The 26,781-nt window shown below is 41.2% G+C and overlaps 1 protein-coding gene across 2 annotated transcripts in view; it reads right to left on the bottom strand.

The window, feature by feature from the left end:
- The window catches only part of zgc:154058 (Transmembrane protein 150A-like), a 37,241-nt gene extending 11,939 nt beyond the window's left edge, over nucleotides 1–25,302 (bottom strand). Inside the window, exons 1-7 of one of the 2 annotated variants that reach the window (XM_058061345.1) lie at nucleotides 25,041–25,301; nucleotides 24,630–24,845; nucleotides 14,913–14,960; nucleotides 12,061–12,147; nucleotides 9,404–9,471; nucleotides 1,643–1,770; nucleotides 1–1,467 (exon numbers count right to left, since the gene is read on the bottom strand). The exon at nucleotides 1–1,467 is cut by the window's left edge and continues 1,193 nt beyond it. In XM_058061345.1, the coding sequence (XP_057917328.1) occupies nucleotides 1,411–1,467; nucleotides 1,643–1,770; nucleotides 9,404–9,471; nucleotides 12,061–12,147; nucleotides 14,913–14,960; nucleotides 24,630–24,742 (501 nt within the window). In that variant the 5' untranslated portion in view covers nucleotides 24,743–24,845; nucleotides 25,041–25,301 and the 3' untranslated portion in view covers nucleotides 1–1,410. Of the gene's footprint in view, nucleotides 1,468–1,642; nucleotides 1,771–9,403; nucleotides 9,472–12,060; nucleotides 12,148–14,912; nucleotides 14,961–24,629; nucleotides 24,846–25,040 lie in introns of both variants that reach the window. The other variant, XM_058061335.1, reaches the window with a different exon arrangement.
- Nucleotides 25,303–26,781: the final 1,479 nt, after the last annotated feature.

Here is a 26,781-nt window from a genome sequence, read left to right as displayed (position 1 = left end):
TGGACTCTTCCTCGTGAATACAAGACACTTGTGTCCTGAAATTGATCAAAGATGGCCGAGTCATAAACAAAGGAGATGAAGGAATAATGGAGCCATACATACACACAAGGCAGTGTCTTGGTTCCCGGGCTCAACACGTTCATTTATTTCATTAATCACCTTACATTTTTTTGTGTAATTAAGGCATGCACATTTGAGCAAGCTCGCCCGGGGTCAGAGGTCATACACACAGTGGAGCACGTAGTATGAAGTGCAGTGGAGCGTCCTCTCATTCTGTAATTCTTTATTCATTCATTCATTTTATACCGCTTTTTCCTCACGAGGGTCGCGGAGTTGCTGGAGCCTATCCCAGCTGTCTTTGGGCGAGAGGCGGGGTACACCCTGGACTGGTCGCCAGCCAACCACAGGGCACATATAGACAAACAACCATTCACACTCACATTCATACCTATGGACAATTTGGAGTGGCCAATTAACCTAGCATGTTTTTGGAATGTGGGAGGAAACCGGAGTACCCGGAGAAAACCCACGCATGCACGGGGAGAACATTTAAACTCCACACAGAGATGGCCGAGGGTTGGGAAAGACAAAATAAGAAGCCAAAAAGTTACCACTTCCACACAAAATAGGAGGAGAGCTCATTCATTTTCTACCGCTTCTCCTCACGAAGGTCGCGGACGGTGCTGGAGCCTATTCCAGCTGTCTTCGGGCGAGAGGCGTACACCCTGGACTGGTCGCCAGCCAATCACAGGGCACATATAGACAAACAACCATTCACACTCACATTCATACCTATGGACAATTTGGAGTCGCCAATTAACCTAGCATGTTTTTGGAATGTGGGAGGAAACCGGAGTACCCGGAGAAAACCCACACATGCATGGGGAGAACATGCAAACTCCACACAGAGATGGCCGAGGGTTGGGAAAGACAAAATAAGAAGCCAAAAAGTTACCACTTCCACACAAAATAGGAGGAGAGCTCATTCATTTTCTACGAGGGTCGCGGGGTTGCTGGAGCCTATCCCAGCTGTCTTTGGGCGAGAGGCGGGGTACACCCTGGACTGGTCGCCAGCCAACCACAGGGCACATATAGACAAACAACCATTCACACTCACATTCATACCTATGGACAATTTGGAGTGGCCAATTAACCTAGCATGTTTTTTTGGAATGTGGGAGGAAACCGGAGTACCCGGAGAAAACCCACGCATGCACAGGGAGAACATGCAAACTCCACACAGAGATGGCCGAGGGTGGTGTAATTCTTTATAATAATAAAAAAATATTAGTGTGTGTATAAATAAACAGGAAGATAAATAAAAACAGGAATTGGATGTTCTGATCACTCCCTTCGTAACGCTTCAGGATACAAATGTGACTATTAGTGGCGACTTTTAGCGGCTGTTAGCTATTGGAGCGTCACCGTGTTGTGGAGGGGACTTCCTAGAGGATCCATGTGTTTCCCCTAAAAAAACAACGTACAATACGGTGGTCAAAACACCGCCATGGTGTTGGTAAGTGGTCAATGTTTCTATGGCCATCATCACACTTTTCCTGTGTGCATCATTAGCACCCTTCTGTCACACTCTGTTTTGCCTCTGGTTTGCTGTTGGATTAGCTGGTGATTCTAGGCAACGTACCTGGAAGTTGCCCACCATGATGAGCCCAGCGGCACAGATCCAGCCTGTGGAGAGACTGGCCGTGTTGAGGACGCAGTTGTGGTGTTTCTCGATGACGTGGGCATAGCGGAGCAGCACGATCACCATGACTGGGGAAGAAGACGTAAGGACACACGGTCAAGCGAGAGCACACATCGGCTATCAGCCGGCTATCCAATAATTCACATATTCTACAAAATTTTTTTCTGATTGAGTCATCAAAAAATATATATTTCTGCTTGGATAAATTGCAATTATAAACACACAAGAGAAAATAAAGCATTTCACTAAATAATGATCTTGTGAGGAACGGAAAGATATTCACAGGGGGCGAATTTGATGAAACGTTCATGCTTGATGTGACGAATGAACCTTTTGACGACATTTGGGATAAAAAAACAAGACAATCAAAGGAATAAAAGACACACCGGCGTTTACGGTCGTAAAGATCGGGAAGCCTGCATGAAGGTTAGCCTCTCCACGTGTCAACCAGACCACAAAGCCACCAGCAAAACCATGCAGCACCAGAAGGTACATTAATGGTAACAAGTATTTTAATTAGGACTGTCAATCTATTAAAATATTTGATCACGATTAATCACATTTGGGCGGCACGGCAATCGAGTGGTTAGCGCGCAGACCTCACAGCTAGGAGACCAGGGTTCAATTCCACCCTCGGCCATCTCTTTGCATGTTCTCCCTGTGCATGCCTGGGTTTTCTCCGGGTACTCCGGTTTCCTCCCACATTCCAAAAACATGCTAGGTTAATTAGCCACTCCAAATTGTCAATGGGTATGAATGTGAGTGTGAATGGTTGTTTGTCTGTTGTTTGTATGTGCCCTGTGATTGGCTGGCCACCAGTCCAGGGTGTACCCCGCCTCTCGCCCAAAGAAAGCTGGGATAGGCTCCAGCACCCCCCGCAACCGTGAGGAAAAAGCGGTAGAAAATGAATGAATGAATGAATTATATTGATTGAAAATTAACATTTAACATTGGCTGCACGGTGGACACGTGATTAGCACACAGGACACACAGCTACAAGACCCGTGTTTGATTTCTCCAGGTACTCCAGTTTCCTCCCACATTCCAAAAACATGCTAGGTTAATTAGCCACTCCAAATTGTCCATAGGTATGAATGTGAGTGTGAATGGTTGTTTGTCTATATGTGCCCTGTGATTGGCTGGCCACCAGTCCAGGGTGTACCACGCTTCTGGGATAGGCTCCAGCATACCCCAGCCAATGGAGGGATGGATGAATGGATAAGAGAAATTTACCGGACATTTGTCCATAGTTAACTCAGCAAAGCATACAAACCTATTCAAGGGTTCTCAAATATGTTAGCAGGTACGCAATGGTGCACTGGCAGAGGATTAGTAGAAAGACAAGAACAACATGTCAGAGATCCTGGCTTCCAATTCATGTTGACTCAAGTGCAAGTCATTAAAGCCAAAAAACACAAAACTGTCTTGGAAGCTGTTTGGAAATTACAGGAAGTGGAATTACTCTTGCAAGGCGGGAAAGTGGGAATGCTGCATGTGTGTGTGTGTGTGTGCGGTGGCAAACTTCATTCATTCATTTTCTACCGCTTTTTCCTCACGAGGGTCACGGAGGGTGCTGGAGCCTATCCCAGCTGTCTTCGGGCGAGAGGCGGGATACACCCTGGACTGGTGGCCAGCCAATCACAGGGCACATATAGACAAACAACCATTCACACTCACATTCATACCTATGGACAATTTGGAGTGGCCAATTAACCTAGCATGTTTTTGGAATGTGGGAGGAAACCGGAGTGTGGTGGCAAACTTCCATAAGATAAAAGGTGAAGGGAAATGGAAATGGTGACTGGCAGTATTGTCGCTGCACCAGGACGCCCCCCCCCAAAAAAAAATATTTTCTTTTCTTTCTTTGAAACCTTTGCTGCTCCTCCACCATCAATGGGAGTCGACTTGCCCTTGGTAAAAGTGGGGCACGTTGGCAAGGAGAGGAGGAGGAACAAAAAAAAAATGGCGGGGGCGCAGCCCATATATTGTCCTTGCAGACTACACTCTTGTCAGCGTCCCTTTGTTGGAGTTCAGAATTGGGAGGTGCTTGAGTGCCAAACAGGCATAGTCGTGGGCAAGCGTGGCGGCGCTGAGGAAACACTGTTGACCGTGCTCGTCTCCACTTGGCGGGGATTTGGAAATGTCACAGGAAGACAACTCCAATATGGGGGCACGTTACATAAACCTTAAATAAACCACCACCGCAATAACGGCTTAGAAGGCTCCTTGGAACAATCCTTACCAATACTTCTGCAACCCGAGTGTTGCCATTTGCACAACTTGCCAAGATTTAAAATCCAATTCCTAGACATGTTGGATCATTTACCTGGTTTTAAGGCTTATTTACTTATTGACTTTACAGTATAGCCTTTGTTTTAGAATGAGGGATGACTTTTTGACTAGTTTACTTCAAGTTCAAATGGAGCTCTTAAATAACTCTTAAAATAACTTATATTATTCATTCATTCATTCATTCATTTTCTACCGCTTTTCCTCACGAGGGTCGCGGGGGTGCTGGAGCCTATCCCAGCTGTCTTTGGGCGAGAGGCGGGGTACACCCTGGACTGGTGGCCAGCCAATCACAGGGCACATATAGACAAACAACCATTCACACTCACATTCATACCTATGGACAATTTGGAGTGGCCAATTAACCTAGCACCCACACTTGCACGGGGAGAACATGCAAACTCCACACAGAGATGGCCGAGGGTGGAATTGAACCCTGGTCTCCTTGCTATGAGGTCTAACTTATATTAGTTTCCCCCCAAAAATGTAATCTTGTTTAAAGATTGTACATCATCCGCAGGATGCTTCATGTAAGAAGTGCGAAAGGACATTTAGTTTGTCCGACAGAATACCGTCAGAATATCAACAAGAAGCAAGCTTGAAGAAAAAAAACAACAACAAAAAAAAAACAAAGCAAAGAACACCGAGGTAGGTTGGATTGCAAGGTTTATGTGAAGCCCTTTTGTAACAAATGGCTAAAATATTCAGGCTGCATTTTTAAATAAGAATTTGTTCTTAAATTGCTTGCCTGGGTAAATAAAGGTAAAGGTACATAAAATACATAAAAATAAAAAATGTACCAAAAAAGATCAGCAAATATAATCAATGATCATGTCGGTAGAGAACTTGCTAATATAGTTCATTTTCAAACAGCTAAAATAATACATATAGCTAACAATAACCTATTAGTTAAACATGTCATCCACTACTTCTCTACAAGAGACAAGAAATATGATCTCAGGGAAGAAGTAAACTTGAAATATGAGGACAAGGTTAAAAAGCCATAGCATTTCAGTATGTGGAATCAAACTATGGAATGGATTGAGTAAGGACCTCAAACAATGCACAACGATGAGCCAATTCAAGAAACAATACAAGCAGTTGATGTTTGCTAAATACAAGGATGAAGAGTCTTGAACCAGTCATGTTGTGTTTATTGTTATTATATATAATTATTTGGATGATTATTAGGGTTACCATTATGTCACTAGATGGTTACATCACCTACAGTATGTACGCATTTGAAAACACTGTAAGAATGCCTCTTTTATCCAATTGTCTCCTTTAATTGCATTGAATGGAATCGTTTGTACTGTAGATCAAATGGTTGTGTTTTTAAAATATATTCTTTTCGAGTCGTATGATATCCTGTCCATCGCGATGCGTATAGAATCGTGTATCACAAAGACATTTACGTGCCTACTTGCTGGTAAACAATCTTGTCTTATTTTCTCTCCTCCTGCATAAAATGTGGAACATGCTGAATGGATAAGTAAGTCAACAGCGGTTTATTGCATTAGATGAGGACGTTTCAGGCTCTGCTGCAGACTGGCTGGCTGGCTGGCGAGCTGCGGACCTTTTCCATTTTCGAGAAAATGACTTTTTAATCATTACAGATGAGGACACGTGAACTTGCTGGCATTAGGCAACGTCATGTCAAATGTTTAACGCTCGGGCCAGATGAGCAACGTTTTACCCGTGACGTTCCATTGGTGCATTCGTGTTTACGTTCGTATTCCTCCGGACTATTTTACTGCGGCGCGTGTCATGCGGACAAGTTACAGATTCTGCATGCGTGCAAATCGGAAGCGGCATAAATGGTCTGGACAAGCTCCTCTCTCGTAGTTTTCATTTTATTTATCATATTAGAGCAAAGGCCATGGCCGCTTGGTACTGAAGACAAGCAAAACTTGAAAAACAAAAACAGTAGGGCTAGATAACAAAAGTTTTTTAGACCTCATGTGTAGTATAATATGTACATATAGTATGCATATGCTATAAATCACTATAATTGGGCGCAATACCATATAAATGGACATCCCCTCAAGAGATTTAACAGCATTCCAATATTTGTGTGTATGTATATATATATATATATATACACATGGGTGTGTGGGTTTTTTCCGGGTACTCCCCACTTTTTCCTCCCCCCCACTGGAGCAATCGGTTCATCAAGTCCACGTTAACCCCTTGAGCTCATAAATCAATAGGCTAAGAAGCTATGTGCCGATTATTTGCAATAGGCTTGGACCGCAACGCACCGTGCCAACTTGACCCACATTCATGGAGCCGTGAGCCGGAAACTGAAAATACTCAACAGCGAGTTCAGGGGGGCTCAATCTCGCGAGCGGTTTCATGGCTGTTGCCCAGACAGAGTTTTATTGACCGACCAATGAGCGGGCAGGTGGCAAGACAAGTATCAAATATGACTTTACAATAATAAACAACAGATATTTTAACCTTTACCCACAATGCATTAGCCACTGTCAGCAGCTCAAGGAGCTTGTCAAACCATCAAAAATCACAGGTCATTGGTCAATATAACAGTTTGACTTACGTGTCTTCTCACGGAGAAGGCTAAAATCATCACACTGCAAATTAACACTTTCATTATAATAAATAAATAAATAAATAATATAGGCGACAAGAGAAGTATCAAATATGACTTTACAATAATAAACAACAGATATTTTAACCTTTACCCACAATGCATTAGCCACGGTCAGCAGCTCAAGCTTGTCAAACCATCAAAAATCACAGGTCATTGGTCAATATAACAGTTTGACTTACGTGTCTTCTCACAGAGAAGGCTAAAATCATCACACTGCAAATTAACACTTTCATTATAATAAATAAATAAATAATATAGGCGACAAGAGAAGTATCAAATATGACTTTACAATAATAAACAACAGATATTTTAACCTTTACCCACAATGCATTAGCCAATGTCAGCAGGTCAATGAGCTTGTCAAACCATCAAAAATCACAGGTCATTGGTCAATATAATAGTCTGACTTATGTGTCTTCTCACGGAGAAGGCTAAAATCATCACACTGCAAATTAACACTTTCATTATAATAAATAATTAAATACTATAGGCGACAAGACAAGTATCAAATATGACTTTACAATAATAAACAACAGATATTTTAACCTTTACCCACAATGCATTAGCCACTGTCAGCAGCTCAAGGAGCTTGTCAAACCATCAAAAATCACAGGTCATTGGTCAATATAACAGTTTGACTTACGTGTCTTCTCACGGAGAAGGCTAAAATCATCACACTGCAAATTAACACTTTCATTATAATAAATAAATAAATAATATAGGCGACAAGAGAAGTATCAAATATGACTTTACAATAATAAACAACAGATATTTTAACCTTTACCCACAATGCATTAGCCACGGTCAGCAGCTCAAGCTTGTCAAACCATCAAAAATCACAGGTCATTGGTCAATATAACAGTTTGACTTACGTGTCTTCTCACAGAGAAGGCTAAAATCATCACACTGCAAATTAACACTTTCATTATAATAAATAAATAAATAATATAGGCGACAAGAGAAGTATCAAATATGACTTTACAATAATAAACAACAGATATTTTAACCTTTACCCACAATGCATTAGCCAATGTCAGCAGGTCAATGAGCTTGTCAAACCATCAAAAATCACAGGTCATTGGTCAATATAATAGTCTGACTTATGTGTCTTCTCACGGAGAAGGCTAAAATCATCACACTGCAAATTAACACTTTCATTATAATAAATAATTAAATACTATAGGCGACAAGACAAGTATCAAATATGACTTTACAATAATAAACAACAGATATTTTAACCTTTACCCACAATGCATTAGCCACTGTCAGCAGCTCAAGGAGCTTGTCAAACCATCAAAAATCACAGGTCATTGGTCAATATAACAGTTTGACTTACGTGTCTTCTCACGGAGAAGGCTAAAATCATCACACTGCAAATTAACACTTTCATTATAATAAATAAATAAATAATATAGGCGACAAGAGAAGTATCAAATATGACTTTACAATAATAAACAACAGATATTTTAACCTTTACCCACAATGCATTAGCCACGGTCAGCAGCTCAAGCTTGTCAAACCATCAAAAATCACAGGTCATTGGTCAATATAACAGTTTGACTTACGTGTCTTCTCACAGAGAAGGCTAAAATCATCACACTGCAAATTAACACTTTCATTATAATAAATAAATAAATAATATAGGCGACAAGAGAAGTATCAAATATGACTTTACAATAATAAACAACAGATATTTTAACCTTTACCCACAATGCATTAGCCAATGTCAGCAGGTCAATGAGCTTGTCAAACCATCAAAAATCACAGGTCATTGGTCAATATAATAGTCTGACTTATGTGTCTTCTCACGGAGAAGGCTAAAATCATCACACTGCAAATTAACACTTTCATTATAATAAATAATTAAATACTATAGGCGACAAGACAAGTATCAAATATGACTTTACAATAATAAACAACAGATATTTTAACCTTTACCCACAATGCATTAGCCACTGTCAGCAGCTCAAGGAGCTTGTCAAACCATCAAAAATCACAGGTCATTGGTCAATATAACAGTTTGACTTACGTGTCTTCTACAGAAGGCTAAAATCATCACACTGCAAATTAACACTTTCATTATAATAAATAATTAAATAATATAGGCGACAAGACAAGTATCAAATACAGTATGACTTTACAATAATAAACAACTGATATTTTAACCTTTACCCACAATGCATTAGCCACGGTCAGCAGCTCAAGGAGCTTGTCAATCCAATGGTCCAAAAATGAGTGGGACTAAGAAGTAGAGGAATAAATGGATTGAAAATGTACAATTTTATACGTGTGAACGCTACTCAGCATTGAACATATGTCTGCTACTAGCCCGGCGACATCCAATCACATTGTCTGTGGACGCCAGACTCCTCGTTAATAAACATGGCGAAGAACACCCCTCCGCCCACGTATATGTACACACAGCATGCCTGGAACACAGCTGGGAACCATTAACTCCATCAGGGCAGTCAGAACCAGCACTTAGTGCAGGGAACAGCACGTGTCGACTGGCAGAAAAAAAGGTTTGCAGCCGCACATGGTTTCGTATCGTAGTATGCGTGTTTTCCTTGGCTCTCTACTAGAGTGCACACTTTTACCCCACGTGCGTGTTCTCGGGTACATTTGGTTTTTAAGAACTCTACTACTTTTTCTCAGTAATTTGCTTGCAGGTATGTTGTGCAATTGTATGTGATGCAAAGTTTTTATGGACGATTATATTCTTCATTGGTTTGCCAGTCGTAGGAATAACTGGTGTGATTGGGATTGTGTGTGTGTGTGTGTGTGTGTACGGGACGCCTTACCCATGAATGAGCCTGTGCTGCAGATAAGGCTGAAGAAGCAGCTCTCGGGCGGAAGGGTCCCACATTTACTGCAAAGACAGAGAGTGCGGATATCAGTGGCATACTGTAATACTGTCAAAACATAACTTTTTGCACACACTTTCCTGTGAAGACTTTGCAGGAGACAGTCGGCTAATAAAGGCTGTCTGTGCCCGGAGCTGCTGCCCGCCAAAGCCAAAGCCAAAGCCAAAGCCAACTCAGCTGACCGCAGTCACATGCAGAGCACGGACAGCACCGTCAAATACGGTAGACATTCTTGATCATTTTAATATGAGGAATCTTTCCCACACATTTGGGCCGACCCGCCACAACTACATTTGGACCGCCACAGAAAAAGTTAGCACTATATATTTATATTTATTTTGCATATATGTTTATTTGGGCGGCACGGCGGTTGAGTGGTTAGCGCGCAGACCTCACAGCAAGGAGACCAGGGTTCAATTCCACCCTCGGCCATCTCTTGTGTGGAGTTTGCATGTTCTTCGCGTGCATGCATGGGTTTTCTCGGACTACTCCGGTTTCTTCCCACATTCCAAAAACATGCTAGGTTAATTGGCGACTCCAAATTGTCCATAGGTATGAATGTGAGTGTGAATGGTTGTTTGTCTATATGTGCCCTGTGATTGGCTGGCGACCAGTCCAGGGTGTACCCCGCCTCTCGCCTGAAGACAGCTGGGATAGGCTCCAGCAACCCCTGCGACCCTCGTGAGGATAAGCGGTAGAAAATGAATGAGTTCTCCTCCTGTTTTGTGTGGAAGTGGTAACTTTTTGGCTTCTTATTTTGTCTTTCCAAACGCTCGGCCATCTCTGTGTGGAGTTTGCATGTTCTCCCCGTGCATGCGTGGGTTTTCTCCGACTACTCCGGTTTCTTCCCACATTCCAAAAACATGCTAGGTTAATTGGCGACTCCAAATTGTCCATAGGTATGAATGTGAGTGTGAATGGTTGTTTGTCTATATGTGCCCTGTGATTGGCTGGCGACCAGTCCAGGGTGTACCCCGCCTCTCGCCTGAAGACAGCTGGGATAGGCTCCAGCAACCCCTGCGACCCTCGTGAGGATAAGCGGTAGAAAATGAATGAGTTCTCCTCCTGTTTTGTGTGGAAGTGGTAACTTTTTGGCTTCTTATTTTGTCTTTCCAAACGCTCGGCCATCTCTGTGTGGAGTTTGCATGTTCTCCCCGTGCATGCGTGGGTTTTCTCTGGTTTCCTCCCACATTCCAAAAACATGCTAGGTTAATTGCCCACTCCAAATTGTCCATAGGTATGAATGTGAGTGTGAATGGTTGTTTGTCTATATGTGCCCTGTGATTGGCTGGCGACCAGTCCAGGGTGTACCCCGCCTCTCGCCTGAAGACAGCTGGGATAGGCTCTAGCACCCCCGCGACCCTCGTGAGGAAAAAGCGGCAGAAAATGAATGAATGAATGAATGAATATATGTTTATTTACATTTGGGCCAGTAGATGGCAGAAGTCATGGTGTTGCATTGGATTTTCAAGCATTTGCCAAAAACTAGCTTGACTGCAAACATAAACAAACAAAGACTGTGTGGATTCTCAGTCATCCAAGTCACGATAATCCACAGAAGGTTGAATCTGGACTCTTCTTGTTTCACCTTTAATCCAAAGGCTTCTTCAGTTCTCAATTTTAGGGTTGCGTAACGATGGGTCGTTCACCTGGCTGGTGGCAAAACTCCTTGGTGGCCATTGTTCCCCTAGCAGGTGACAATCTTTGGGGGAGAAAATGTCCGGATGTGATTGTAAGGAGGCGTAAACCTCCAACAGTTCAGAGAGAGGGCCTTTCAGGTTTGATGTAGATGGCTTCCTTCACACCTCTTTCAAAACCAGCGGTCCTCTCGATCCAGGATTTGGATGTCGTTGTCCCCCCAAAGGAATTTGGCCGCATCCAAATGTATTGCAGGCTTTGTTGAGTTTGTGCTTTTCAGATGTCAGAACCCTCCTGGTGGGTTCCTGTCAGCGGGATTATGCAAGAACTAGCACACCTGTTGGAGGGCTGCAGCGCTGACCAACAATAACATTATTCCATTTAAGACCCCCCCCCCCCCCCTCTGGTTTTATCTTCATAACTCTTTTGATTTTTTTTTTGCTCTATTGTGTCTGTTATTGTATGAGTTTTTTTTTCAAGCTGTGATTTATTGGCTTTTCTTGAAAAGATTTCTTCCAGAAATGTTACATAAGCCAGACAACTGTTTACGATTTCACCCGCCTTTCATGTTCTGAGCTCAAAAGCGGTCCCAAATGTTAACCAAAACAGCGCAGCGTCTTGGCCGACTCGTCTCGCTCTGTGTTTACATGCTTATGTGCAACGTCTGGACTGCCATGGCGGCAGGCAGGATACCGATACCCCCCCCCCCCCCCCCCCAAGTCATTTTCCCAGTGCACGCACACACACACACTCACACACACATACTTTGAGGAGAAGTGTCTCCTTCAAACCCGCCCGCCTTTTATCCGCAATGTAGCGACAGGGGTCATTAAAAACAATGGCTGACTCTTCCTGTTTTCAATCAGCAGACAGACGCAAGCGACGGGGGAGGAGACTTCAGGGCAGGGCGGACGGACGGACGGCGGGCTGGAGGAGAGGCTGGACGTCTCACTAACCTGATGAGAGGGACGTTATCGAGCGTGCAGCACAACGTTGGCCCACTCTGCAAATGCAGCTCCTCTTCACACGACTGGTTGTACAACCTGGAACAGCACACACACTTTATTCATTCTCTAATTAGGATCAACATTAGGATCTCATATTGGCAAATATTGGCCTCTATATGCTATTTTTGTGCTCTTGACACCAAAACACATTATGTATATATATATATATAATAATATATAATGCTTTGCTGTGTTTAGAGGAGGCGGAGCAAGTGACGTCAGATCCAGACAGTCCCGCCTGCAACGTCTGCTCCACCACAACACACATCTCGGTACATTTCTCTTATCCATCCATCCATCCCTCCATTAGGTGGGGTATGCTGGAGCCTATCCCAGAAGAGTGGTACACCCTGGACTGGTGGCCAGCCAATCACAGGGCACATATAGACAAACAACCATTCACACTCACATTCATACCTATGGACAATTTGGAGTCGCTAATTAACCTAGCAAGTTTTTGGAATGTGGGAGGAAACCGGAGTACCCGGAGAAATCAAACGCGGGTCTTGTAGCTGTGTGTCCTAATCACGCAACCACCGTGCAGCCAATGTTAAATGTTAATATTTCATTTATTCATTTTCTACCGCTTTCCCTCATGAAGGTCACAGGGGTGCTGGAGCCTATCCCAGCTGTCTTCTGGCGAGAGGCGGGGTACTGGACTGGTGGCCAGCCAATCACAGGGCACATATAGACAAACAACCATTCACACTCACATTCATACCTATGGACAATTTGGAATCGCCAATTAACCTAGCATCAGGGCTCGACAATAACGATGTACCGATGGCCCGGGGCAAGTTAAAACAAAATTCGGGCAAGTAAATCCAATCAGCGATATTCCCGTCGGGCAAGTGCACTTTGGAATGCCATACTGCCAAGAGTTTTTTTTTAAAGCGGTTCTTGTTGGGTGTTGGTAAAACACGGACTGAGTAATTCCGGTGGTAATTTGCAAAGCAATCCTTGCAAATCTTGAAATGGACCAATCAGAATCGTTTATTTAGACCGCGGTCCGTAATCCACAGTCCGCGTTTTACCCACGCCCGTTGTTCGCGATCAACCAATCAGCGATCGTTTGACTACGAAAACATCCGTCATGGCGGCGCTGCCAACATCGTCTAATTCTGAAGGAAACAGCAAAAAGTGATGAACCAGTGCCTCCTAAACAAGTATTTTATTAGCGGCAGCAAATCAAATGATGGCACAGGTGAGTGAATCACATTGCTGTGACAATTTGAAGTGGTCACAATGAAACACCACCCATTAGATCCAATACCAAGTGCTGATTTTGCACAAGCTACAAAACCTAGCGGTTTCATTTCTCTGTGTATTTTTCTCACCTTTGCTTCACAAATTATTGTTTGACCATTGAGCTTTTTTTCTGGATTAAAAACACTTTACTAGTACACAAATGTGTCTATTCAATAATGTTTCATTGTGGTGCACAACTTATAAATATCACTGCTTACTACGACTACCATGTGTAAAGTATTATTTATTTCATTATTTTATTTATTTGAGATTCTCATGTGATGCCACAAAAAATTACATGATATCATTATGGCAGTCTTTTCATTTTACATGGGGCAAGTTCGGGCAAGTAGTTCTCACCTTAAGGATTCCCTATGGGCAAGTCATTTTGGTTTTTAATGTAGAGCCCTGTAGCATGTTTTTTTTTGGAATGTGGGAGGAAACCGGAGTATCCGGAGAAAACCCACGCATGCACGGGGAGAACATGCAAACTCCACACGGAGATGCCCAAAAGGAGAATCCAACCCAGGTGTTCCAATCTCCTGACTGTGTGGCCTACATGCTAACCACTCATTCACCGTGCAGAAAATTTCTGTTTTTGTTATAAATTATTTGATTAATGGGCTGTACTAGTGGTTAGCGCGCAGACTCACAGCTAGGAGACCCAAGTTCAATTCCACCCTCGGCCATCTCTGTGTGGAGTTTGCATGTTCTCCCCGTGCATGCGTGGGTTTTCTCCGGGTACTCCGGTTTCCTCCCACATTCCAAAAACATGCTAGGTTAATTGGCCACTCCAAATTGTCCATAGGTATGAATGTGAGTGTGAATGGTTGTTTGTCTATATGTGCCCTGTGATTGGCTGGCGACCAATACACCAGGGTGTACCCCGCCTCCTGCCCGAAGACAGCTGGGATAGGCTCCAGCAACCCCGTGAGGATAAGCGGTAAAAAATGAATGAATTAATGACACAAAATGATACAAAGTCAAATGTTTGACAGTGGAAAAGCGTGCCAAGGTGACAGGAAGTCAATCTTCTCCATAGCGGCCAGCCTGGTGCTCACGGCGGCTAATGCAGGGCTAATTCCCATCTGGCTTGCTATGACGCACTAGCAAAGAGGTTAATGTGCTATTTGTTGTAGCGTGCAACAATTAATCCAAAGTTTCGTCTTTCTTTGAAGTGTTGCGCTCACTTCTCACTTTATTTATTTTGCAGTAGCCATAAAGCTGTCAGTGCCACTTAATGGCCGTCTTAAAACCAAAAACATACTTGTGGGTATTTTTATGTGCTATATCGTAGTTATGACAACAGAATATCAGTAGATGCTATTATTGTGGGACTTTTTTGAAGTTTATGGCTGCATGTGTTAAAATATATGTAAGTGATGCTCAAAAGCTCCCCAAGGGTGGGGGGTTATGTCTAAATGACCACCACATTTTTTATTCATCTATGACAGAAGTACGACCTGTTTTGGTGTCAAGAGAACTTTGCGTGAATGTTTTTTAATGATAGAATAAACATACATAACCAATGGCAAATAGCAAAACAAACATACCAGTTCTCCACGGGGCAGACATGCTGGTTGTACAGGGCCATGGCATACCTGGCAGAGGGAGAGCAGGCATGTCATTAACCAAAAAAAAATGCACATTCAAGACCTAGAGAGTACAGGAGAAATCTTAGATCCAACAGGAATGGGCGCAGGAGTTGGGTCATGTGCAACCTAAAGTGGATTTAGTCAAGATAGCCAACTTCCTGTGCGGTCTGGGCATCAGTGAGACTTTTTGTGCACCCTGTGAAGAGACTTTCCACCAAATTTGCACTTGATGGGTGGGGAAGGTGGTCATTTTTTTTTTTTTTGCAATTTGGAACTAGCAGGGCAGCACGGTGGTCGAGTGGTTAGCGCGCAGACCTCACAGCTGGGAGACCAGGGTTCAATTCCACCCTCAGCCATCTCTGTGTGGAGTTTGCATGTTCTCCCCGTGTATGCATGGGTTTTCTGCAGGTACTCCGGTTTCTTCCCACATTCCAAAAACATGCTAGGTTAATTGGCCACTCCAAATTGTCCATAGGTATGAATGTGAGTGTGAATGGTTGTTTGTCTAACCAAATGATCTGGTATAATATGCTTAAAAAGTCAAACAAAAAATAAGGAGTGATGATAACCATAGAAACAGAAATGGCTGCTCTTTAAAATATCAGCAATGCAGTTAATCTAATACACATAATGTTACCAAGCGGATGCTCATAATGACTCATGGCTAGCATGAAGGGAAGGTGTGATGATAACCATAGAACCAGAGCTTCAAATAATGGTTACACACACCAGTAATTTAAACAAACAGATGCTAACGTACGGTGAATAGCATGTATCATAACGTCATGACATCGCAGCACAATTTGACCAAATGCTACCAAGTTCAATTCCACCCTCGGCCATCTCTGTGTGGAGTTTGCATGTTCTCCCCGTGCATGCGTGGGTTTTCTCCAGGTACTCCGGTTTCCTCCCACATTCCAAAAAAAACATGCTAGGTTATTTGGCGACTCCAAAAATTGCCCATAGGTATGAATGTGAGTGTGAATGGTTGTTTGTTTATATGTGCCCTGTGATTGGCTGGCGACCAGTCCAGGGTGTACCCCGCCTCTCGCCCGAAGACAGCTGGGATAGGCTCCAGCACCCCCGCGACCCTCGTGAGGATAAGCGGTAGAAAATGAACGAATGAATGAATAATAGGAGTGTAGGGGTGTTATTTCGTATCTACAGGGCTCTAATAATGCTAACGGTTTTCAATGCTCTAACTATGAAAACTAGTTAGTTAGCATTAGTAGCATTTTTAAGGACTCCATGCTTTATTTTATGGCACTAATACGCGGCCACATAGGCGACAAGAACTTGTGAAATTCTCTTTTCGTGGCGTAATTAATCATTTTGATGGTGGTTATGGATCCGGTTTCTAAAGCCAACATGGCTCACAATGATGGGATTTTAGTTTTCCAGGGTGTACCCCGCCTCTCGCCCGAAGACAGCTGGGATAGGCTCCAGCACCCCCGCGACCCTCGTGAGGAAAAAGCGGTAGAAAATGAATGAATGAATGAATGAATGAATGAATGAATGGAACTAGCAGGTCAATTTTAGGGACCGTTGCGTTCAGGCTTGAATTCTTACTGGAGGCGGTCTGACCATCTGTAAACACAACGATTCCAAAAGGGTTCTCCTATGTCCATAAAACCGGAGACATGCGATAGTCATGACAGCTTCACTCAATCACAGTTTTTTTTTTTTTTAAATACATTCATTCATACATCATTGCTATTTTGTGGTCAACTGCGGCCTACTATACTACTACTACTACTACTATAATGCGCCATTTTAAGGTTGAATCAACCGGGCTTCCCCCCTTAGAAGTACGTGAGGCTATGCGATGCACGAGGGTATTTCAATGTGTATCTTTCACACTGAAGTACCGTACCTACATGTGATTCAATTAGGATATCCCATTTTTTATCATGTACCTGATGTTGCAGATGAGTACGCAGTACTTTCCAAATATGCTTCTACTGTATTTGTGCATCGCGTAGCCTCACGTACTTCTAAGGGGGAAATCCCGGTTGATTCAACCTTAAAACCCAGGCGACCTGACATTCGGTATCACTAAGTAAGCCTAACGAACGATAAAAGCATTTTTTTGCGGCAACCTCGGCTTGCGTCTAACAGCGGTGTTGAATTTGGCCGGTCATTGACCAGCTACATCAATCAGAAGTCAGTGACCAGAGGGTCATGAAGACCATGTCTGTTTTAGGGGGCGGATGGGAGAGCATAATTGACTTTTGATGACATCATCGTCTAATTTGGGTACTTGGCCGTGAGGTTCTCAAAAACTCTGACCCTGTCCACGTGTTATTTTTGGCAGGCTGAAAACAATGTGGGTACACATTTGGCATGGGCCGCTATGAGATTCTGGCAACTTTGGGCAAAAACATAGTTATAATTATATGGATGCTGTATGGTATCATGTACCCAGAAAAAATGATTACGTTTGATTAATGTTCATGTTAAAGGTTAAATAACTGTTAATAGTTATCCTCCCTAACCGTGTGGAAGTGGTAAGTTTGAAGGAAATAATTTGAAGGCTACCATTTAGGTCGCTAGCTCTCTAGTTTGCGAGTTAGCATGTGTCTCAAGACCCTGCAGTTGCGCAATATGTTGTAAATAAAAAGAGTATAAATGTGACTATAGTCGTGTTTTGTCATGTCTACAGGGCTCTAATAATGCTTTGTTCATTTTAATCTGAAAAAAATAATTTGTCTACCCACCAACTATATGTGGTTTCTTACGTTTTTATTATTTGCCGTTTTATTATTATTATTATTATTATTATTATTATTTATTACTGATTGATTTTTTTTTATTCTTAATTTGTTTATTTATTTTTCATCTTATTTTGTGCAGAAAAAAATGAAGATATTTGAGAACAGTGGAATGTTTTATCAGAGCTTTTATTGTAGAAAATCGGAACCAAAGCACTGAAAAAGTTTATATATTTTTCTGTTTTTAATAAATGCGGTTTTTGTTTTTGTTTTTTAAAACTGATGCAGCCCAGCCTTGCCCAGACCCTAGCTCCAGTGGCCCCCCAGGTAAATTGAGTTTGAGTCCCCTGATCTAAAATGTTTACGTGAACCGTAGCCATCGTCGTGTAAACCAGTTTTGGTTTTTTTTTCTTTTCTCAGTGTTCCGTTGGATTGATAGCGACCGGCTGCTGTGGATCCGTGCACAACACTTCTGAGTGCGAACGATTGCCTTTGGGCGGCCGTGAATCATTACATGAACATCATATAATCCAGATGGAATTCATGCTGTCTTTAAAGATCACGGCGAAGGAAACCCACAGGTGAGTGTGAAATATAGCCTGGAGGTAGGAGGCTAACCAGGCACCTCCGCTTTTAAATCCGCAGCACTGACAGCTTCTTGACAGGAACAAGCTAAGGGGATCGGGGGGGGGGCTCTGAGGGGTTTGTGGCTGAGACTCAAGTTGGTGATACTAAAAGAACAGCAGTGGAGCTTTGGGACATTTCAAAATGAACTTCTCATAAAGTAATAATAGGTTTGTTTACAAAACGAGGCCTCCATCGCGGCTTCGGTGATGGCCGTAAACTTTAATTGCATGCCAAGGGGTGCAACATACTGTAGCTCGTTTTTTTTTTTTTTTTTTCAAATTGGAACATGCAGGAGGCTGTGTTTCATGGAAAATTCTGCAAGGGTCAACATTTCCGAAGCAAAAATAACATTGGAAAACCACAGGAAAGGGTGTGATGCATGAAGTATGAATTCATTCGTGCACTATAAGTACTACAGCCTCTCTGGAGAGAGGCCTCTAACATCTATTTTTAAACTAAATGTTATGACGTTCTATCAAAACGATCAAATGTAAACATCAAGAAGAGCTGAAAATACCCTTCATACGCATGTAACCCGCCAGACGCAGTGCGAAGGTTATCCACACTTCTTTACATGATGTCCGATGACCGTGTTGACTTTACTCGCATCCAGTCAGTCACCAGCAGTCAAAGACAAACTTATGCAACAGGTCACATCCTCTGACATTCCGTTAGGGGGGGTGCGGAAGGGGGGTGAGACCCTTGACTGCTTCTCCAAACAAGGCGCCCTTGTCAATGCAACAGGAAGGAACCTGCTTTTGAGGTGCTTCAAGCTGGTTCGAAGATATGCTGACAGCTATTTGGCGGAAATGTGCAAATATGACACGTGTACAGTTTAGCACGTGCAGGCATGTACGCTTAGCGTAGAAAAAAAGGATACGTGTAAATATTTTTTCATGAACACAATGTTATTATTACCACTCAAACATCATACGCAGTAAGACACGTGTGCACTCGTACGTACAAACACATTATCACATACTACAGTATTAATTGGCCCTGTACCCTAGAAACCGCCCATGAATGATACGGGAAAAGGCCGAAATGATACTGTGTCAAAGCCCAGGGCTTAGAGTTTAACCATGTCCAGTATCAGCCCCCGTAGCTGTCCACTCAGAGCGTGCTGCTCTGGGTATCGTGCCCGTGAAACAACCAATCAGAGAACAGCGCACAAGTGCTCAGTGCCTAGTGCTTCTCCAGTCAGCAAAAAACCCAAACTTCATTAATGGAACTTTAATTGTCAGACATTGATAAGATAAGATTGTTGATAAAATATTATTGTTGAAATATTTTTGCAATTGTTGTGTTTACACTGTTTAGATACAGTAAACCTCGGATATATCAGACTCGGATATATCGGAAATTCGCTCACAACGGACAGATTAAAAAGAACCAATTTTTCTGTAATGCATTTCCAATAAAAATTCATTGCATATATCGGATTTTTTATAACGGATTTCGCCTATTTCGGACGAAATCTCCAGTCCTGTTCCAATGCATTTCCATTAAATTTCCCTCGCATATATCAGATGGCCGCATCGTGGCGCTCCGATTCGCCGCATCGTGACAGGCCGCTATACGACGTCATTTGCAGCGTTTGCAGCGTTGCCTGCGCGTCCAGGTACATTGGAAACATAGTCAAGGAAGTGCCTTTTTATAACGGATACAATCCGATTTACGCATATACCGGATATAAATCCGATATATGCGTAAAACGGACATTTTCCGCTATACGCATATAACGGATTTCGCTTATATCGGACAAAACCAGTGGGAACAATTGAATCCGATATATCCGAGGTTTACTGTATAATATATGTAATAAACTGAACATTTTCTAGAAACAAAATGGTCTTTTCATTAAATAGTACGTGATAATAAGCTCATGATTAAATAGTATGTGATAATAAGATCATCACATGGTTTGTCTGGTATCAGGCCCAGTATCATGCACCCAAGTGTCAGTATCAGCCCGAGACCGAAGGGCTGGTATCAGGCCAGTATCAGGCTGATACTGGCCTGATACCAGACAAACCATGTGATAACCTATAAGTACCACCATAAATGCCATCGTCCATATGTACTGTATGACTGTATCATACATACCCTGGCATATAACATGCAGCTACATAACACGACATGACATCAAGTCACACACAATTGCATCAGTAAACGTTGTCTAAATGTGGTTACATATCAAACTAACACGATCTAAAGTTCCCTAAACGATGAGGGAACCAACTCAACACAAACGCTAGCCTTTGGGTTTCCGCTACGCAACATCATTGGTTTGCGATTGGTTGTTTTTTTGGTTGCTGGGAGAACAATGACAGTGCAGACAATATTCATGTTTCGGCTGTAAATCATATGAAAAACATCTCAACTCTATTTTTTAAATAAAATCCAAATGGTAAACTATTTTCTATTCTCTTTTTATTATTTTTTTTATTATTTATTATTACATTTTACTAAATGTACTGCAAAAAAGGTCAGTAAGGATAATTCACAATGCCACCTACAATTAACCTAGCATGTTTTTGGAATGTGGGAGGAAACCGGAGTACCCGGAGAAAACCCACGCATGCACGGGGAGAACATGCAAACTCCACACAGAGATGGCCGAGGGTGGAATTGAACTTGGTAGCATTTGGTCAAATTGTGCTGCGATGTCATGACGTTATGATACATACCTTTCACCGTACATTAGCATCTGTTTGTTTAAATTACTGGTGTGTGTAACCATTATTTGAAGCTCTGGTTCTATGGTTATCATCACACCTTCCCTTCATGCTAGCCATGAGTCATTATGAGCATCCGCTTGGTAACATTATGTGTATTAGATTAACTGCATTGCTGATATTTTAAAGAATAAATAATTAAATTCTGGTTCTATGGTTATCATCACTCCTTATTTTTTTTAAGCATATTATACCAGATCGTTTGGTTAAAGTCCAAATTGTTCCTTTTTTGGGAGGGGGGGTCGTTTTACTTCTGCAAAGTCGTTGGCTCACCGGGACAAATGTAATGAGATGCATTCAAATACTGTAACTTGTTGTTTTTTCGGTGATTTAGTATTACATTGCATCATACTCTGGGATGTTTCTGTTTTTTTTTGTTTTAGTTTGCAGCACTCGTGACTTAAATATGCCAACACAATCATAAAAAACTACTCCACTACAAACTTCACCTCTAATATCTTCTGCAGCTTTTGTATTGGACTGCATGACACTTGTACCTAATAAATGGGCTTTAAATTCAGAACCCAGCCTGTATAGAATACACAACTGTGAACATTTGGATCAGGGCCATCTGTCTCACCACCGCCCCCCCCCCCCCCCCCCATGGTTTGCATTCCTCTTCTAATAACAGAGCGCATAATAGCAGAGCTCTCCTTCTCATTCTCAGTAACTGCAAAGAAGTAACGTATGGACATGTCGTGCACATTTCACTTTTTAAGAGGACCTCCGATCCTGGAGACTTCTTCCTGGAGCGCTAATCCACGTGCAATCGCCATGACTCCCTGGAATTCAGGTTAAGCATGCAGCGTGGCTCTCTTTGGAAGCAAGAGAAAGCTGAAGCATCTCCAATTATTGCTTCAATCAGAAGCTGCTTGTGATACAGCTACTTCAAGAAACAGAGGCGGGGGAGGGGGGGTCGTTTACAATACAGAAACAGCCATTGGACATCTACTGCACCCTTCACTGACGAATTATAGCCATGTAGTGGTAATGGTTTTATTTCATTTGAACATGCATCAGATGACAATTGAATGCATCACATAATCAGTTCACAGTTCCACATGTCCAAAAGGAGTAGGAAGAAGCAAAGCTTATTAAATCCTACCCCTCCATCTGGTACTTTTACAATCAGTAACTGTTACATTTGTTCACTTCCTGCTTTCCATAATAAAGTTTAAGGTTTTTTTTTTTTTTTTTTTTAAATAATGTACCTCGTGACAGCATTGCTTGTTTATTCAGCCATCTTGGATCTTAGTTTACACTAAGGGATGGGCCTATTGATTGGCCACCGATCAATATCGGCTAATTTCCATAAAAAACATGTGATGGGCGTATGCCGATGAATGCCTTCCAAAGCCGCAGCAAACCAGTGTGGCGTGTCACGTAGGGTTGCCAACACGCCTACTGAGCCGATGAAAGACGCACTTGGTCCCGCATTGTCGCGAAAATCAACACTGATCTGTAAAAGACTCAGTTTGACACAGCTTGACACAGACTACACTAATCATGGCAGCTCTTTGATCACTCACTTATCACACCTATTGCTCTTTGAACTTCCTTGCATCTCTGTTTACACCAGGGGTCTCAAACTCAATTTACTTGGGGGCCACTGGAGCTAGGGTCTGGGTGAGACTGGGCCGCATCAGGTTTTCCAAAAAAAAAAAAAAAACGCATTTATTAAAAACAAAAAAGTTTTTGGTTCCAATTTTCTACAAGAAAAGCTCTGATAAAACATTCCACTGCTCTCAAATATCTTACTTTTTATTTTTCTACACAAAATAAAATGAAATATAAATAAACAAACCAAGAATAAAGAAAATCAATCAATCAGTAATAAATAAATATAATAATAATAATAATAAAACGGCAAATAATAAAAACTTAAGAAACCACATACGTATAGTTGGTGGGTAGACAAATTATTTTTTTCAGATTAAAATGAACAAAGCATTATTAGAGCCCTGTAGACATGACAAAACACGACTATAGTCACATTTATACTCTTTTTATTTACAAAAAGAGACACATGCTAACTCGCAAACTACAGAGCTAGCGACCTAAACGGTAGCCTTCAAGTTATTTCCTTTAAACTTAAATAGCCAAAAACTTACCACTTCCACACGGAGAGGGAGGATAACTATTAAGAGTTATTTAACCTTTAACATGAACATTAATCAAACGTAATCATTTTTTCTGGGTACATGAGACCATAAAGCATCCATATCAAACTTGGATGGGCCGCACTAACATTAAACTTTCATATCAAGGCGGGGGCCTCAAACTAGTGTCCTGCGGGCCACATTTGGCCCGCGGGCCGTGTGTTTGAGACTCTTAGTTTACACTTTGTCCAACAGAATGCTGTCAATGACATACTGTAAAGCATCTTTCATGGCCAATACCCACCAAAACTCTATCAATTTAATCAGTATGTATGTTCTAACGGCTAACGGTGAGAGGCGGGTCCCAAACTAAATTAAACTAATTAAATTAAAATCCCATCATTGTGAGCCATGTTGGCTTTAGAAACCGGATTCATAACCACCATCAAAATGATTAATTACACCACGAAAAGAGAATTTCACATGTTCTTGTCGCCTAAGTGGCCGCGTATTAGTGCCATAAAATAAAGCATGGAGTCCTTAAAAATTCTACTAATGCTACTAACTAGTTTTCATAGTTAGAGCATTGAAAACTGTTAGCATTATTAGAGCCCTGTAGATAGGAAATAACACCCCTAGACTCCTATTATTCATTCATTCATTCATTCATTTTCTACCGCTTATCCTCCTCCTTATAGTTATTACCCCATATTTCCACACAATAACAATTCCACACAATAACAATTCCACGCAAAGTCATCATGGGGTGTGTCATTCACAATGTCAACAAGATATTCACGTCTTGTCTTGCTCAGACTCTTGTGAGCCCGTTTTGGGTGTCAACACCGTCCACTCAAACCTTCATCTGGTACTTTTACAATCAGTAATTGTTACATTTGTTCACTTCCTGCTTTCCTAATTAAGTTTTTTTTTTATTTTATTTTTGTCAGGTACCGAAGTACGAGGTGATATGAGCATCCAATGACGTAATGGGTACCATAGTAAGTGTCAATATAGTGATATATATAGCACATCATGACTGGTTCAAGACTCTTCATCCTTGTATTTAGCTAATTTATTGTATTTATTAATTTATTTTATTAATTTTTATAAATTTTTATTTTGTTTTTTAAAATTTTTTCATTTTTTTTCATTTTTTGTCACGTACCAAAGTACGAAGTGATATGACCATACAATGACATAATGGGTACCATAGTAAGTGTCAATATAGTGATATATATAGCACATCATGACTGGTTCAAGACTCTTCATTCTTGTATTTAGCAAATGTATTTTATTTATTAATTTATTTTATTAATTTTTATTAAATTGTATTTAGTTTTTATTTGTTTTTTACCTTTTTTTATTTTGAAGATTGCTTTTATAGTTATTACCCCATATTTCACTATACCTTATCACACTCTAGTAACCATGTTCATAAGAAGAAATGTGCACATAATCAATCAAGTATATTGTTTAAAAAAAAAAAGGAGTACTTACACAACCCATATCCCAGTGATGGTCAGTGCTGGGAGGCTAACAGGCAGGATCATCCACAGAGACATTTCAGGCACCTTGATGAACCTTCTTTCCTCTTTTTCCTCTTCGACCATCCGAGCAAGATGTGCTCAAGTAGTTCTAACATTTAACTGTGTGTGACTGACATCCGCACCGCCGCCAAATGAGACATTTTCCCGGGAACACGCACCGGTGGGACTGCAGGAAAGATGGAAGAAAAAGGGCAGTATGATTAGTTTAGTTGCAACGTGCACGGGAAGGGTGAACACGCGAAGAAGAAACCCATGTCCTGGTAATGTCTGCATACCCGTATTTTTTATTCAATTGTAGCAATTGGAATAAATGACGCTGAATGCTATTCATCAAGCTAGCGATAGTAACAGTTTTACTCACCTTCCGCCGTTGGCTAGCAAGTTTTCTTCGGATTCTTTTGCAACCTTTCCTCTTCCCCCCAGTCGCGTAACCGAGCGATGAAAAAAGAAAGCTCCAAAGAAGGACGATAAATGTGGAATTTATTCAATGTTTCTCCTCGACGCTCCTACTAAAATCCCGTTAGCTGTGGTGGAAGAGAAGGGTACGTTAGTGTTCCTTCAACGTGTAGCCCGACCTGCATGATCGCAGCCACGAGACACTCCAGTGTGTCCAGCTGTTTGACTCCGCCCCCCGCAACCTGTGCCGGCGGTGCGCACCGAGGACTAACGCAGGGGGCGCTGACGAGTCTACCGGAGAATGAAAGTCAGTCAGTCATTATAAACTACTTTATAATTGTGCTTTTTGGAAAATATGAAGTTATATATATATGAAGTTAGTTTTATTTTATTTTGTTGTGTGTTTTATTTAAAAAGTCAGTCATTATAATCGTGCATTTTGGAAAATATGAAGTTATACACCTCAATATGAAGTTACAGCTGCAGTTTCTGTCTGAGAGCACTTCCTGTTTGCTTCAACTGTATGAATAACCACCACACGGCGATAAAGAAGAATCATTTCCGAGCTTGAATTTAATCTTTGTGTCTTATCTCAATCTAGATAGGGAAGTATGTACAAAAATGTACAAAACACAACCGAAATGTTGTTTGATGTGCAGTAGAGTAAAACTGTTTCTGTCGCCCCCTAGAGTTTTAACTAGATATTGTCACTGTTAACCAGCTGAGCTGAGTGAATGAATATTGTTACTTCCATTGTATTATTATATTTACGTGAAACTAAAATAAAACTACATAACTAACACACGTTAATGTTTAATTTAGCTATTATTTCCAACTAGATTGGGCCATTTGTGTCGCAAATCATATTTAATTATCAGGTGGTGTCATATGAGATATGGAAAACCTAGTACTATGTATGTTACAAACATATTGAAACACATTATTTTGACTCAGAAATAGCAATAAAGATAACTTCCTAGCTTGATTCAAGTCAGACGACTTGTCTCTTCTGGGAAGGGAATTTTTATTTACACAACAAAATGTTTTGCAACTTAACAAACATCAATTCTTGTCACAAACATTGATTAAGTATTGATTAATTTTTTACTTTCTTCAAAGACTTGTTTGCAGCATGCATTTTCTGAAAATGATTCACATTTCAGAGTTTTTTGTATAAAAAAATCAATAAAATTTTTTTAAAAATCAATAAAAAATATCAAATTATTTAGGGGGCTTAAGAACATTTTAGGGGGACCCTATTATATGAAATTTGTCAGAGATTTGTTTTGTAAAAAAAAAAATCTATAAAAAATATCAAATTATTTAGGGGGACTTAAGAACATTTTAGGGGGCCTCTATTATATGAAATTTGTCAGAGATTTGTTTTGTTAAAAAATCTATAAAAAATATCAAATTATTTAAGGGGACTTAAGAACATTTTAGGGGGCCCCTATTATATGAAATTTGTCAGAGATTTGTTTTGTAAAAAAAATCTATAAAAAATATAAAATTATTTAGGGGGACTTAAGAACATTTTAGGGGGGGGCTATTATATGAAATTTTTCAGAGATTTGTTTTGTAAAAAAAATCTATAAAAAATCTACAAAAAATATCAAATTATTTAGGGGTGCTTAAGAACATTTTAGGGCGACTGAAGCCCCCCTAAAATAGGCCTAATGACGCCACTGGCTGTGGTGTTTCATGGA

The sequence above is a fragment of the Doryrhamphus excisus genome, chromosome 2 (assembly GCF_030265055.1).
Source record: "Doryrhamphus excisus isolate RoL2022-K1 chromosome 2, RoL_Dexc_1.0, whole genome shotgun sequence".
NCBI classification, from domain to species: Eukaryota; Metazoa; Chordata; class Actinopteri; order Syngnathiformes; family Syngnathidae; genus Doryrhamphus; species Doryrhamphus excisus.
Note: the sequence above shows the minus strand (reverse complement) of the source record. Positions and strands in the feature narration are given on the sequence as shown.